Source organism: Zosterops lateralis (genome assembly GCF_965231275.1).
Source record: "Zosterops lateralis genome assembly, chromosome: 1".
Classification (NCBI taxonomy): Eukaryota; Metazoa; Chordata; class Aves; order Passeriformes; family Zosteropidae; genus Zosterops; species Zosterops lateralis.
In genome coordinates, this window is record NC_139762.1 from 16,237,147 (window position 1) to 16,253,030 (window position 15,884).

A 15,884-nucleotide genomic window follows, 5' to 3' on the forward strand; every position below is an offset into this window, starting at 1 on the left:
CCCGCATCACAACTGGCACTAGCAAGCAGAAGCACAAAAGCGGGATTCAAACCATTTCAGCCTCCAGTACACACTGGTGAGAGCTAAGCTGTGTGCTTTAAGTGCCAAACAACAACTGCTGTTGAGTGGGTGTAATTTTGCCAAGGACGTGCAAGTTTCACACGAAAATACAAGTGAAATGTCACCTACAGTTCCGTTTTCTTGTTGGCATTAGCGGACTCCAGAAAGACATTACGGAGCTGGGCAACAGAGACTTTTGTGTCAACCATGCCAATCTCACCATTTGGTGGATTTGCTTCCATGCTCTCCTTACTTTTGAAAGGTTCTAGCTTAGTAGTCACAGTATAGTCAGACATGGAGCGAGTCAGGACCTTATGCTTTGTTGTTGACACTTTCCAAACAGGAGCCTTTGCCTTGTCAGGCTGCAATACAGATCCGCTCTGTATGTACATAAGAGCTTCACTCCTTTCTATGTTCTCAGGGGTCTTAAACTGCTGCTCAGGGGCCTGCCTCTTATTGCATTCCAACTCCCTCTGAACTTCTGAGTTAACTTTCGGTTTGCTTGCAAAGGAGGAACTCCCCACAGGGGTCTCCAATTCTCCTCCTCCAAAGAGGCCTTCATGGTTCTTCCCTTGCTTGCGAATCTCAGAGGGCAGAATTGGCCTCCTGCCTTTGGAAGCCTGTTCACCCTCCAAGGAATCTTCTTCATCAGGTTTTGCTCTGTAACCAGGTGCTTCTTTCTTTTCACTCTCTGATGCAGTGGCTGCTGAGGATTTTGTTCCGAGGCTAGCATTGTCTGGAGAGAGGAGGCTGCCAGCAGGGGTGTTTGCTGGTTCTTCTGCTGCCATCAGCTGAGCTGTGTGAGCAATGCCAGCAGGCTGAATATAGCCATGGATTGGCTGGCGGATTGAACTGACAGGCTGATTTACAACCCTATCAAAGGCAGATGTTTCTGTCTGAAGAGGCATGTAGTGGGCTGGCACTGGATGGGATTTTCTCTGAGATACTGTGTCTGTGACAAGTTCAGGGCTTCCACGAGCACTTTCCTCTTTCACCAATTTCTCTCTAACTTTTACTCTTTAAGAAAGAAAAAGGATTAAAGCTGTGAACAGCAATACCCAATCTGGAAAGGAACATAGACACCTACTGTGGGTACAGACAGCAACATTGTAGTAAAATAAAAAACAGTACATTAAAATAAAGCAATCTTATGATGCAACCCCTTCCTCCCTCCAAGTCTTAGCAGTAACACTGCTCTAAAACAGTCAAATGATTCACGGGCCATTGGACATGCATGACTCCTGAGAAGGTAACTGTGCAAGCTCTGGGAACATACAGCATGTTCTCATGAGATCACAAGTGCAATTGCCAAACAACACATACCCATAGTCACAAACAAACAAGATGATCAAAACTGCTTTTTATATTATTGGAGTGTTGGGTTCAGCCTGAAATTGCAAATTCTACTGGCAGTTGTGTATGCAGTCAGATATTTGAAGATGTCTAAACACTAGGAAGCTTACATCATACCAAGATGTTGTTGCATTGGGGAAAGGGATGAAAAAACATGTTATCTCCACCTAGCCCTTCAGATATTTTGCCAGAGACTGGTTTACTTGTGTTTTTGTGTATCACTTAAGACGTCTGAAATGTCACATGTAGTGTAACGGGTTTCCGGAAGTCAGAAAAAACACTGAAAGGGCAAGTCCTAAACCTGAAAGCGAAACTATGGCATGGTTGTTGCTCTTCAGAGAGCTTGTAGGGAAAAAGACATTTAGAAACCAAAACAGGCATTCTGCCGTAAAATGTTTCATTACATTTTAACATGCAAAACTTGCAAAGAAACCTTGTTCCCAAAAGTTACCTTACTTCAGTGTGTTTTCTAGAAACACCTCTGGACTTATGCAACATCCATGCAAAACAGAGTTTTATTTAACCTTTCCAAACTGAATATAGCAGCACAGTGGGAGGCAAGCACGTGCAGCCGGGGGCAGCCTTTGCTCTGGGGCTTTGCTCTGGGGCTATTGCTGCAGGTAAAGCTCTCCAGCCCTTTTACAGCCTTGCTGAGGCTCAGACAGCTCACAGGGAGAGCATCTGTAGATAATGCACACAGTATTAAAAATAAAAGCCCTGTACTTCCTTCACTCGCAAATGCGTATGAAAAAATCATTTCAGTTCTGAGGAAAGAGAGAGACTCAAGCTAGGAAACTAGCTCTCTGTTTGAAAGTAAGTAATCCAGCTCAAAGTATGTGCAACTCCAGGCTTGCTACCAACAGACTTTTTGGAGTTTACATCATCAAGAAAAAAGTAAGATTTAGGAGAAAAAAAGGCAAATTATCTAAGAGATAAATCCAAAGTTATTTGAAACACCAAACTTTCTAATATTTTGGTGCTTCTTACCTCTGAAGATTGATGCACTTCCCAGGGAAAGTTGCTTAAGCATATAAAGTGTGTTAAGTCTGAAGAAATATTCTTTGAACTACATGTACCAAGCATTCTCCAGAACATCCACACCAATGTTAGTACTGGGTTATAGGTATTACTTTATCAGAAGCATTGAAAAGTCTTCCTGCAATGCTTTTCATGGTGGGCTCACTGTATGTGTTACCAAACCAGGAGAAAGCAGCTGCCTGTTGCTTTGATTAAGATTTTGTTTTACTTTTCCATGTAATTATTGTTTTACTTCTCTTGTACTATCTCCTTTTGAATTCAAGGAGTCACTTGTAGGGAATGCTAAGATGGAATGGTGTACAGTATAAAAATATGCTGGTTTTCAGAGCACAAAATGAGATAAAATAAGAAGTTATAAAATCTAGTGGAAGCCAGAATGATAGTAGCTGTGGAAGAAGCCTGGGGAATTTGTACTTCTCCATCAAAATATCAATTGGCTTGAAGTTAGAATAAAAGCAGATGCTCCAGAAAAGTTTCAACAGCTTTTGGTTCACAAAAAAACCCACTTTCTTACTTGCTGCTGTTAAAGGCAAATTAAGGGCAAGTGTTAAACGTAGATAGTAAAAGGAAAGAAAGGGGAGGTTTGTAGTCTGGTTGTTAGCCACACAACTATGTTTTATGATACCTGGAGGGCCAGCTGATAAGTGAAGGTGTGTCCCCTTCCGAATCTTTCTGAAGAAACCATTCAGGTTTTGCTTTCCCTGCACTACTACAGAAAACAGAACTTCAGGTAATTTCTGAGATCTCAACACATGCTCCCATTATTTCTCCCAAGCTCCCCTCCCCACTGCTTTTTATTTTTGATTACTTGGTTGCAGAGGACTGTTCTAGAAAACAAAAGCAATGCACACTAATCTAATTCAAAGATGGTAAACTATGAAAGAAACTATTATATAATCCCACAAACATGTACAAAGTTTTCTAAATGGTAAAGATTCTGCAGAGGCAACTTTATCAAGTGCATGTTGTCCAAAAATTGAGAAGGGAAAGCAACTACACAACGTTATTTTTGCATTTGCCATCACACAGTTTGTGTGAGGACATCTGAAAAACTTGTTAAAACCATTCCTTTAATTTGTGATTTAAATTGGTAAAGACTGATACAACCAAAACAAAGTAATAACAGGAATTTAAGGAAGTGAAAAATTCACATGGCTACATAATATTTCCTAAGGAATTCTCAGGAGCATCTGGAACCCCTTTGTCCTCTTGTAACCCTGTACCACAAAGTTTCAGAAATGCCCACCTGGATAGTACAAGTCAAACACAGTCACTGGGTGACTTGGCAAAGGAAAAGCTTAAGAAACAAAGTGACCCCTAATTTAATCTTGCCTTGACTTTACTCTGTTTACATTTTGGAATTGAAAGCATAAAAAGAAAGAAGAGCTTTTAAAAGCCCTGCAGCAGTGCAAGAAAAGATGTTTGCACACTTCCTACATAAAGTTTCTCATATACCTTCCTAATGTTCACCTTCACCTACGATCCCCCAGCCACAGTAGAACACATGAAGTACTTTTAACCTTGCAAGCACAGCTTGTCCTGCCACATTAATATTTACGAACTCACTCCCCAGAGGTGACAAGCATCCAGGATGCTTTCCATTACTTATAGCTACACATGAAAGAACTTTTCCGTTGGAGAAGAGCCATTTGGGATAAAAACCCCAAATTAAGCTCCGGGTCGTATACTTCAATTTTTTTTAGCTACTCTTTTATGAAAAGTAGTTGAAAAAAGTCAAATCAACAACTATACTCAGGATAGCAGTGTATTTGATGCAAATAAGTTTAAATTTGTGAACTCACCTACTGTTGTCATTGAATCCAAATCTATCTTAGAACGACAAACTCCAGCTGTTGGAATGCCTTCTCTTTTTCCAAATGTTTTTGAACCCCTAACGGAACTGACTAAATAGGAGGCAAAGCCTTTTTGCCGAGGCTGAGTAGGAGCAGCTAGCTGGAATTGCTTTGGAACACAGGAACTTCCTTCTCTCTTAATGTGTACTTTGGCACATTTTTATAGTGGGCATGGCCCAAGCAACAATTATTTGTACTTGATCATTCATCCCTTGTAGAGTGCAATCAGAAGAACGCAAGTTTTGAATTCAATCAGCCATTTCAGGAGCCAAATGCAGGCAATGATACCTTCTCAGTGATGGGTAACTGGATTAATTATTAAACCTTCTTAGTATTAAATCTTCTTTAGTGAAGGCACAAAAGCTTTTGTATATATTCCAACGCAAGCTGCATTTATTTTCCAATTTAGACTTAAGAAATTTAAATTTAACAAACTGAACTTTGTAGCCTGCATATAATGTGCAACTGACTTCAGAACAGCAGTCACCTGAAAAACTGGGGTTAACATGTTTTTCTCTTGTGCAAATAGCTTTATAGGAGACCACCACAGAGTAACTTTAAATGGACTGCATGGACACAATGACTTTTTTACCACTCAAAACCAGGGACAAGAGTTTGAATATCATACCAGGGAGTACACACTGGCACTGAAAGTGTCAGGGGTATTAAAAAATGGACTGTTGGCAACATGGCTTTTAAAATACCACCTACTGCCTAAATGTGTTTTCAAACAAGAGACCAAATCCTACATTTAAGCTCTTGGCTGCTTTAAGTACTACACCACATCTTAGTGAGTGCAGATGGTTTCCTTCAAAAAGATAGACAGCAATTAGAGGAAATTTGTTTTATGCAAATACTGACCCAAGCCTCACCCAGAAAGAAATTTGAAATTAGAGATAATGCAGCCAACAATTTGTATTATATTATTACTTATTCACAGAATCACAGAATAATTTGAGTTGAATGAGACCTTTAAAGCTCATTTAGTCCAATCCCTCTGCAATGAGCAGGGACATCTTCAACTAGATCAGGTTGCAGAGTCCCATCCAACACCACCCTGAATGCTTCCAGGGATGGGGCATCTACCTTCTCTCTGGACAATCTGTGCCAGTCTTTTACCATTCTTCTTGTAAAAAATTTCTTCCTTATATCTAGTATCAATCTATCCCTCTTTTAGCTCAAAACCATTCCTCCTTGTCCTATTGATAAGGAGATCAGATCTCCGTGGAGCCTTCTTTATTCCAAGCTGAACAACCTCGACTCACTCAGCCTTTTCTCATAGGAAAGATGCTCCATCTCTCTGATTATTTTTGTGGCTCTCCTCCGGACTTGCTCCAAAATGCTATGTCTTTCCTGTGCTGAGAATTACAGAGCTACAGATACAACATTCCAGGTGGGATGTCATGAGAGTGGAGTAGAGGGGCAGAATCACCTCTCTCAACCTGCTGACCATGATCCTTTTGAGGTGGCCCAGGACACATTTAACTTTCTGGGCTGCAGGTGCACATTGTCAGCTCATGTCCAGCCCCTCATCCACCAGTTCCCTGAAGTTATTGGCAGAGCTGCCCTCAATTCCTTCAACCCCCAGCCTCTACCAGTACTACCGGGGCTTGCCCCAGCCCAGGTGCAGGACTTTGCACTTGGCCTTACCAAACCCCTGATGAGACTCTGATGAGCCCACTTCTCAAGCTTGTCCATGTCCCTCGGGGTGATATCCCATCCTTCCGGAGTATAAACCATCACTCGGTTTGGTGTCATCTGCAGAACTGCTGAGGGTGCACTCAACCCCTTTGTGTCATTGAGGAAGACATTAAATAACCCTGGTCTTCACACAGACCTTTAAGGGACACCACTTGTCACTGATGTCCATCAGGACTCTAAGCTGTTGACCACTACTCCCTGGATATAACTGTCTACACCAATTCCTCATCTACCAAACAGTCTTTCCATAGCTCTTCAAGTGAGAGAGAAGGATGCTGTGGGGGACTGTATAGAAGGCCTTGCAGGAGCACAGACAGAGAGCCTTTTAGCCTTTCCCTTGTCCACTGATGTAGTCACTCATCCACAGAAGGCCACCAGATGGGTCAGGCAGGACTTGCCTTGATGAAGCTGTGCTGGCTGCCTGGAATCACCTCCCTGTCCTCCATGAACCTTAGCATAGCTCCTGAGAGGATCTAAGGTCTATTCCACGACCATCACAGGCACAGAGGTGAGGCTGACAGGACAGTAGTTTTCAGTATCCTCCTTTCTACCCTTTCTAAAGATGGGTGCAATGTTTCCCTTTTTCCAGTCACTTGGGACTTCACCTGACTGCTCAGATATCATGGAGATACATCAGCCAATTGCCTCAAGACTCTGGGATAAATTTATTTGGGTCCCATAGCCTTATTTTTCTTCAGTTTCCTCAGGGAGTCAGGAATATGATTTTTTCTTATAGTAGGAGGGACTTTAGTTCTCCAGTCATCATCCTGTTGTCCACCCACTTATGAGGTGCGGAAAGAGAAGTTGCCATTGAAGACTGAGGCAAAAAAGTAGTTGAGCCTTCTCCTCACCCATTGTTACTAGTTTTGCTTTGACCTTCCATTTCCAGCTAACACACCTGTAGAAGTCCTTGCTATGTTTTGCATCCCTTGCCAAGTTCAGTTCCAGCTTCACCTTGCCCTTCCTAATCTCATCTGTACAGAAATGGGCAGTGTCCCTATACTCCTCCCAAAACACCTGCCTCTGCTCACTGACCGTGCATTTGCTTCTTTAATAATCCATGCCCGTGACTCTCCTTTTTTTCCTGATTTCTCATAACTGGGAACTGAGAGCTCTTGTGCTCTATGGAAAGCATAAATGGTTGAGTTTATACCAGTTACCTCAGTTTCTTAAAAAGAGTCAACACTATTCAGCATTATGCACGCATGTTTAAAATTAAGTTATCATTTATATCTTTTTAGTTGTGGTATTTTAACTTAAGTTTTTACAATTATTATTTTCTATCTATCTGTCTACAAAGAAATTAAAGACTCGCACTTGGAGAAAATCATACTTTTAAAAAATTCTTAGTCATGTGTTGTTTTCAGTCAGCATAAGAATTTGACATATATATATATACCACACTGAGAAATTGTAATGTAAAATTAGTGAAAATTAATTTTTTTTTCCTTTTGAAAGAATCTGGTTACCCTATTACCAGAGTAAATTTTTCAAGTCTGAAGCAATTCAGCATAGAATTTTAACTCTCCCCCCTGCCCCTTCAACATATATATGCCTGATCTTATCTGAAAGACTGACTATCACAGTCCAAAAGGGTTTTTACACTTTCACATCAGGAAAACAAATCAACTATTATTTCAACTGACTCAAGACACTCTTCATCTTTTAAATCTGCAAACTGTTTTATTTTGGTAGAAGCCATCATAAAGATAGTCAGATTTTCACTGCGAAACAGCTTGCCTCTACTTGGAAGCTCCCAGCCAATAATTACAAGATATAGAAGAAAGAAAGTTAAAGAATTCTCTAACAGGCTATTAAAAAAAAACAAAAAACAAAAAAACAAACAAAAAAAAAAAAAAACCCACACAACCCAAGGAGATTTCGAATCATGAGTCCTTCAATTTCTAGTTTGTGTCCTCTCCACAAAGGGCCTAATTTTAGCAAAAATTCTATAAATGTAAAGTGAAACCAAAGACCTAGCTAATTAGAGAAATATATAGCCACCTCCTTGTATCAGACACACACTGTGATACAATAAACCCAGCTAATCCAGCTTGAGACATTCAAAGTAACTAAATGCATTCTTCAAGGGTAATAAATACATTCTCATTAATACTGTAGACACTGATGCAGAAGCTGATTAAGGTAAAGAAACCTACAGCAAAACAAAAAATAAAAATCATGCTTACCTTTGTCTGCTGTTACTGTGCAAGGGCTGGTCATTCTGCAGGTGGGTCGGTGAGGCTGCCCGCTTTGGTGAGGAGAGGGACTCTCGGGGGGTTTGCTTGGGTGATATTGGCACTTCGTTATAGCAGGAAGAGTCTCGTCCAGAAAGGGAAAGGGAGACAGAACTATCCAAGGTTGCTGAAGGGTCAGAAGCCTGTCTAATGGCACTGTCATCTGCTTTTCTAACACTCTTTTCATTTGAGAGGTCATCTTTATCTTCATGGCTGGAGTACTCTTTGGAATCCGAAATCACACTCTTCGATGCCTTCATCTCAGTCCTGGACAAAAAGAGGGTGCCATAGTCCTTGTTTTCATCACCTTGCCTTTCACTTTTCACTCCCTTTCTTTCCATGCTGTCAGGATCTTTCCTTGCCCGTGTGTATCTGGATGAGTAGTCAGAATCCAAATCAGAATCAAGAGATAGTCCATACTTTTCTGCCAGCTGGCGTCGCCTCTCTGCCTTGTACCTAGCTATTCTCTCTGCTTTTGACTCTAATTCCTGGACATCCATGTTTGCTGTACTGTACAAGGGCTCTGTATTACCTCCTGTGGTTTCTGATCTGTATCTGGATGATCTGGGTTGCTTTTCTACAGAAGAATCTGAAGTTTCCTCCTCTTCATTTGATCTTCCTGTCAAAAGTACAATGTATATGAGCAAGTCCTTCCCAAAACTACAAGTATCCCACCCACCACTCAAACTGAGTGAACTAAAAGCTTCCCATTTTTTTACTAATCAAAATGACTGCACAGACAGATTACATTTTTGCACTTTTGTCTCCAAAAGCACATACAAACAATTAAGAAATACGTATTAGGAATAATTGTTTAATAAGTAATAGTCCTCAATTCAAATAGTTATTTTAAAGCAATAAAAAACATCAAAATTTTTCAAATAAGACAACTGGAATCTTGAAAGGCAAATAAAAAAAAAAAACCAAACAACTCCAAACAGCTCTTCTGTAGAACTCTTCTCTAGGTACTGCATAACTGATACTGTAGCAAACACAAAGCAATTCAGCAGTGCAAGACAGACTGACCTGTACTACTTACCTAAGTGGGGGCTGTATGGGTCAGTTGCACGCATATATCTTGGTGTATCTTCCTCTAGTAAACGGTGTGTGACTGATCCTGGGCAGTTTTGTAGAAGCATAGGTTGTGTATCATTTTCAATTCCCTCTAAGCGCCTAGCTATTCTTTCTTTTCTGAAAAATATGTGAACAATGTGAAAACAGGCATCTTGAAGATTCGAGGGCAGAGTTTCTACTAGGAGGTAACAAAACAAGCCATGTGTTTTGTTTTACAGGCCAAAGACTTTTTTCCTTTACCTTTTCATTTCCAAAAAATCTCGGTTGTTTGGTTCAAAGAGTTTTCTTAATTCTGAAACTGAGACAACAAAAGATTATGTAGCGTATAAGACAACAAGTTTCAGAAACTTACTAAAATGCTTTAGATAAGAAGGAACAGTCAAATAAAGTTCAGAGGTTTGAAATAGCTTTTGTCAGGAAATGAGCATTTTCCTCTTGTTTTTCTAGTTTATTAAGGTTGTGCTGTTAAAAGTGCATTAGGCAGATAGGTGTGACCATCAAGTACTCCTCCCTTCCACATACTTCCAGGCTAATCCCAAATCTGCTATGCCATCCTAGCAGTTTTCAAGATCTAGTATATACTGGACAAGTTGTATTTTGATTAGCTGAAGTCAAGCTTACATGCTCCAGTAACCCATTTCAAAACCAGGGAGTATGGAAAGTCTGCTTACCTTATCTACTCAAAGGTCAGGGACTATGTTTAATGAGGTTCCCTCTTCCTTATTTTCCTCCACACCCTTACATTGATCAAATCCCAATTTGAATCCCAGTGACTCATTGCTGAAGTGAAAATTACCGTGCACTGTCATGGTACTCTTGCATGGTTAATTACTTGCTATTTAACTAACTTTCCCTTGTAGTTTTATTGGACATACTTTCCTTCTCTTCCCCTGAACCTTTTGCTGGTGTTAAGTGCCAGCCAGACAGCTGCCACAGTGCACAAAATAGTAGTGAACCAAGGGCAGGCATGATAAATGAAGTAATTCCTATATATACACATGTAAGCGCACGTGCAAACCACACTGGAGCAGTGAGTGCTACACAAATAAGTGCGGTGTGACTTCTTACCACCAGGAAGAAAAATTGTCCAGGGAAGGAGAGGACTGGGGTGGGGGTGTGCCTAACACACAGGCATGCACATCCACACACCCCTGTACTGCAGCAAACATGGTGCTGAAAGCTGTGTGCACCTATTCTTGAGACAATGCACCTAACCCAATGTTCTAACCCTAGAGGTTAACCCTGGGGTCAAAAGTAAAAGCAAGCTGAAGTCTACGCCTGCTAAGTTAGCAGGCATTGCCATCAGAAACACCTGATGAGTCAGGAGTGTCTAGCTGACATTGTTCCACTGCAGAGGTAAACCTATCAGCTGTTTTTTCGTGCTGCCGGACCTCATTGCTGTAGATATTTAGAAGATAAACATTATTGGAACACCACCCTTTTAAAGGTCAGATGCACCTTTTCTGCCTTCCCTCTACTGCAAGAACTTAACATGCATGGCTTGGTCAGGGTTCCAGCTCAGCTGACTCATCCAGGAAGTTGGCTGTACTGGGTACCAGTGCTCACACCTCATAGATACAGAGACACAATGTTGACATTGACTGTCATATTATTGATTGTCATATCATTGATTGCCATATTGATTGTCATATTGATTGTCATATTCAACCTTATATGCTGAAAAGCCTGAAAGTAGGACTACAGATAAAATGTGCAGGATCAGCAAGAATGAACACATTCTGATCCTGAACCAACACCACAGCAAGGATGAGTCCTTGTGCTGTGTTTTCACAGACTTTTCTCTCAAAGCATGAGCAGTGTCCACTGTTGCCCTGTCTACTCAAGCTGTGCTAGCAGTGGAATTGTATCAAACAGAGAAATTCCCCATTTGAAACCAGCCTTCATTTCCGATCCACACCAAAGAAATGATTTCTCATAAAGACTTTGCTCTCACCTCCCCAGATCTACTAGTTTCATTATGTTCCACTAGCTATTAGAGTTTTTCTGTTCTATCTGATGGCTTTGTATACACAACATCACCAAAACGAAACCTGTAACTGTCTGTCTTCAGACAAGTCAAAGGCCTCCAAAGCTCAGAGTTAGTGAAATCACATTCCATCCAAATCCTGATCCTTTTTTTCCCCTAATCACTAATTTATACAGTCACCAAAACTATCATCAGAGAACAGGTCTTTTACACAGCTTCAGTAAAGCTCTAAAGCGTATCTACGTTTGTTAGTTGAAGTCTTCTCTCCTCCCACCCCCAGAAAAGGAAACTTGACTATAAGTTGTCCACATACAAGAAATGTGGAACATCCAAAGAACTCCCAAAGCATTAGCTCAACACTCTCTTGCTACATGCTAGCTGAAGTTCCAGAGATTCTACTACCACTTTGCAGTCCTAAAAAGAGCACTGGTCTCATGAAAAATGTCTCCCAACACCTCCCCAGACAATGTGGGACAAAAATAGCATGGGACTACTCTATGCTGCCTTACACTTTTTCCAAGATTGAGATTACAGAAGTAATTTCAGCTAGGTTGGCCAACATCTGCAGTTTGGTGTTTTTTTTTTTTTTTTTGTTTTGTTTTGTTTTTTTTTTGGTGAAAGCAGTTCCAGCAATATTTTTCTTTTGGTAAAGTGGGAAAAAGAAGCACAAAAAAAAAATAATAAATAAATAAATAAAAAAAAGCGGAAAGTCTTCTAGTCTAGTGGTTTCTTTTTAACAAATAAAATATTTTATTTCAAAACATAAAAACCAGTTGGAGACATTTCAATTCCAAGGACACTGGTTGGTCCTTGCAAATTTAGGTGACCAGGTTTCTCCTTTTTAGTTTACAATTTGAATATGTTGGTGCCAGTTCCCTCCCATCTGTCCCTGGGATGTTTTCCCATGACCATCACAAACAACACCATGGGAGTGCTAAAGAACACCAATGCTTCTACCTAAAAGGTAGCACAAAAACCTGATTCAGCACACAAGAAAAGACTAAGCAGCTTAAAATAATTAATTTCACAGTAAAAGCTCCTTATCTAGATTACTTCATGGCAACACACTTTTTAAGCACCAATGGTCAGTTAAGGGCAGGAGGAAGAACAGCCACAGCTTAGAAACAGCTCTGAACATGAGGCTTTATTTCAGGATGTTGAGCAGGATGCTGTGGTAGCATAACCTCTGAGGTAAACTGTCAAGAGGCATCTTAACTTTGATAACTGTAGTCCTTTGAAACAAAATTTACTTTGGAATACCATTATTTAGGAAAAAAAGTATTGTTCCCCGTGTTGTCCTAGAAGGAAAAACAAAAAGTACATTTGGAGAGCCTTCTATATTTTAAAAACTCCTTAAATGAAGGTGAAATATTTCTTATAGAAATATATATTCGTAGAACTCTTTCAGAAATCTGCAACAGAATATAAACATGTTTATGCTGAAAGCCCTCTTTAACAGCTGCAGAGGGGACATGAATAAAGTTGCAGCCTTGTGAAAGCAGTTTCCTTTTTAAGTACAGATGCTGTAAATACTCAATTAAGCCTTCAAAAAGTTCATGATAGAGGGGGAGCACATACATTTGTGAAGCTTGGATAGACATGGATCGAAAGGTTACCTGTCAGAGGATTAATTTCTCAGAGATGGTAAATACTCATTGCAACACAGGTACCACACATTTTCGTTTTAAGGAAAACTTAACACAATAGAAAAGCCTACCAGCCTCATTCCTACTTCCTTCTCTCTACAACTGGAAAGATGATAGTCTTAAAACTAGGCTGGAGAAGCATTTATCTTCTGTTTATACCAGCAAAGGTATTGACATATTCAGTGCCCAACTGCAGGCCTCAGTTCAGTCTGTATCAGTTGAAAAGTAAACACATTCCTTCAATTTCTCAACATGTACAAACGTTCATCAAAATTGGGCTCTAGAAAGGACAAATAAGCTGTATTTTCAAAAAGCCTTGGACTGCAAGTAGTTCTCTCAGAATGCAACCAGAAACTCCCACTGCTATTTCTTAAGTCTGGTACACACCAAATATGATGCCTTTTTATAAGAATATTTTTTTGAAAAATAGAAACGTCCTGGAATAGAAATTAGTTCACTGAGAAGCAACTTACAGATAAGGTTTCTCAAGGGAGGGCTTAATTAACCTGTTGGCTACCTGACTGTAAGACTAAGTGTAAGGAATAATGAGGAACTATGGATTATTACTGTCTGGTGTGCTTAGAAGGCTGTATTGTATAAATGCATATCGCTCTATTCCATCATTTTGACAACAATGTTTCTTTCTGAACATCTGTAATGATTATGTTTAAAAGCAAGCATGTTACTTAAATAGCACTCAAATGTTATGCTGGAAGAAGTGCTCCTTTCCAGATGAACTCTGCAACAAATGACATAAAAAGAGCAAGCCAGTTCCTTTATGTTGGGATTAGTGCATTTAGTCTTGTAGCTTGTCTGGAAAGAGTAAACATCACCAGAACACACACACACACAATTTTAGTCAAAGTTCTGAGCTCCGCAATGAAGGGAACATCTTGTGCCAGTTGCACATAGTTTTTCAGTCAAATGTCACCCTCTATGGGTCAAGCACACAGAGATTTTCTCTAAATAATTCCAGAGAATTATTTCTTACCTCTACATCAAGTGTGTCAAATGATAAAGATGGAACTGCTGTTTTCCTCAGAAATTATTCAGATTAAGATAGAAGTTTGGAACAAAACCCCTAAAAAACCGCCCAAACTAAACTCCATATGTACTGCAGGCCCATTAGCATGTAAGACAAAAATTCAAGTGCAGTGAGCTGGTAATGCAAGCACAGTGACTCCACCAACCACCAAAGGGGCCTGGAAAGAGCTATGACTTAACAAGTCAAGTTAATACTTCTGAACCCAGAATTAATCTGACTGTACAAAGAAAATCTCTGAAGTTTTGAATTTCAACTACTAACATATTGAAACCAGGTAAGCAAAGCTGAACTTTATGAAGCAGAGATGTAGGAAGGTCTTGTAAAAGAGCATTGTGGCTCATCCCCTGTTTTATCCTTCAGGCATACTTCACAGGGAAAACTCATTTACAAAACATCTGTGCCTAAGTGATTTTAAATGTGCCTTGTACTTGCATAGATGAAACTTCATATGCTGTTAAATTACCACTTTTTTTCATAATATGTCTCTCTTACCTACCTTTTGGAAGTACTGCTAAGAGATTAGCATCAATATCCTTTGTGCTGTTCGCAAGTTCTTCTTTATCTTCCAATGAGAACTCCTTCTGAAAACTGAAAGCAACATCTGGTTTACAGAACTGTGGATGTCTCTACTACAAATCAAATAAACCCAAGACATAACCAATTTACTGCAAGATAGTCTGACACAGATACCAAAGAAAACATTTTCCCTAAGAATGAGCTAAGAAATAACCCAAAGAAACTCAGAAAGCCAAACCTAACATAATTTGAAACTTGTTTGGAACTCACTGTGACACATTTTTGCATTAAATTACTGACTGGAGACTGCCTTCAAAATGTCCTACTAAGCAGTTACATTTAAAATAATCTATATTGAATGGTTCTTCATAAATATTAAAACATGTCATCAAATGCAGTACTGCATGTACACTCCATCTACAAGCCTTCTGCACGACTACCCTTTTTTTCTTACTGCACTGTTCTCTGGATCTTACACAATTTATAATGTGCTAATAAGAGTATCAGATGATGTAATTTTATACCATGTCTTTTTAAAATAGGAAAACTGCCCATTTAGATGAAACAAAATATTTCTTTAAATATCTTCACTAAATATACAAATTTTAACTGTAAAATGTAGGTGCCATAATGGTCTAAAGTAGATCCCAACTGTTTACAGAGACTTTTTTGGAGGAAGTGTTCCTCCTTTAAAGCAAGAATTTTTTTATTCAATCAATAAAAATAGAGAACATATTATTTTATTCTGCCATTGTGACTATCCCAGCTAGGTATAAGAAAACATATAATGGTCTTAAAACCTCTAGTAAACTGTGTAGACAGGTGCAACATATAAATATAAATCCTCACAATATTCTTCATTTTATCATCCCAGATTCTTCATTTTTTCACAGTACTGTGCCATATGACTTAAAGCCATTTTGATAAGAAAAACCACACAGTCTTACTGTTGAAAAATCTTTCCTTAGGACAGATTGTAAATGTCTGCTGTTTTTTGCAAGGGTATGAATTCTGTATTCACTATTTCCAAATTTTCAATTCTCATTGAAAAGAGTTTTAAAATATATTGACTAATATTTTTCATAAGTATTTCCCTGTTTGTCATTTATAAATAACGTTCTTTCTTAAGATATTGAAGGGAGAATAAAACCCTTGAAATGACACTGAAGAAATTGGGCTGTGTCACAACCAGGCACCATGCCACCTGCTGCAAATTGTCTCCAACAACTGCACTTAGAGAAATTATTCCAGGTACTGCCAAGAAAAGCAGCGTTGGCCACTACAGAAAATAACAAATATAAGATGGAGAGCTGCAATAAGCTGTCCATTAGAGAAAACTGTGTACCCTTACAGGGCAAACACATGGTAATTGAA

General features: G+C 39.4%; 1 protein-coding gene across 13 annotated transcripts in view; it reads right to left on the reverse strand.

Moving 5' to 3' along the window:
* The window catches only part of SVIL (supervillin), a 101,260-nt gene that overhangs the window by 44,895 nt on the left and 40,481 nt on the right, over nucleotides 1-15,884 (reverse strand). For 8 of the 13 annotated variants that reach the window (XM_083858223.1, XM_083858217.1, XM_083858229.1 and 5 more), the window contains 6 exons: nucleotides 14,491-14,582; nucleotides 9,557-9,614; nucleotides 9,282-9,433; nucleotides 8,195-8,861; nucleotides 3,077-3,160; nucleotides 190-1,077 (listed from right to left, as the gene is read on the reverse strand). In XM_083858223.1, coding sequence (XP_083714349.1) covers nucleotides 190-1,077; nucleotides 3,077-3,160; nucleotides 8,195-8,861; nucleotides 9,282-9,433; nucleotides 9,557-9,614; nucleotides 14,491-14,582 — 1,941 coding nt within the window. The remainder of the gene's footprint in view (nucleotides 1-189; nucleotides 1,078-3,076; nucleotides 3,161-8,194; nucleotides 8,862-9,281; nucleotides 9,434-9,556; nucleotides 9,615-14,490; nucleotides 14,583-15,884) is intronic. The other 5 variants (XM_083858226.1, XM_083858219.1, XM_083858220.1 and 2 more) reach the window with 3 other exon arrangements.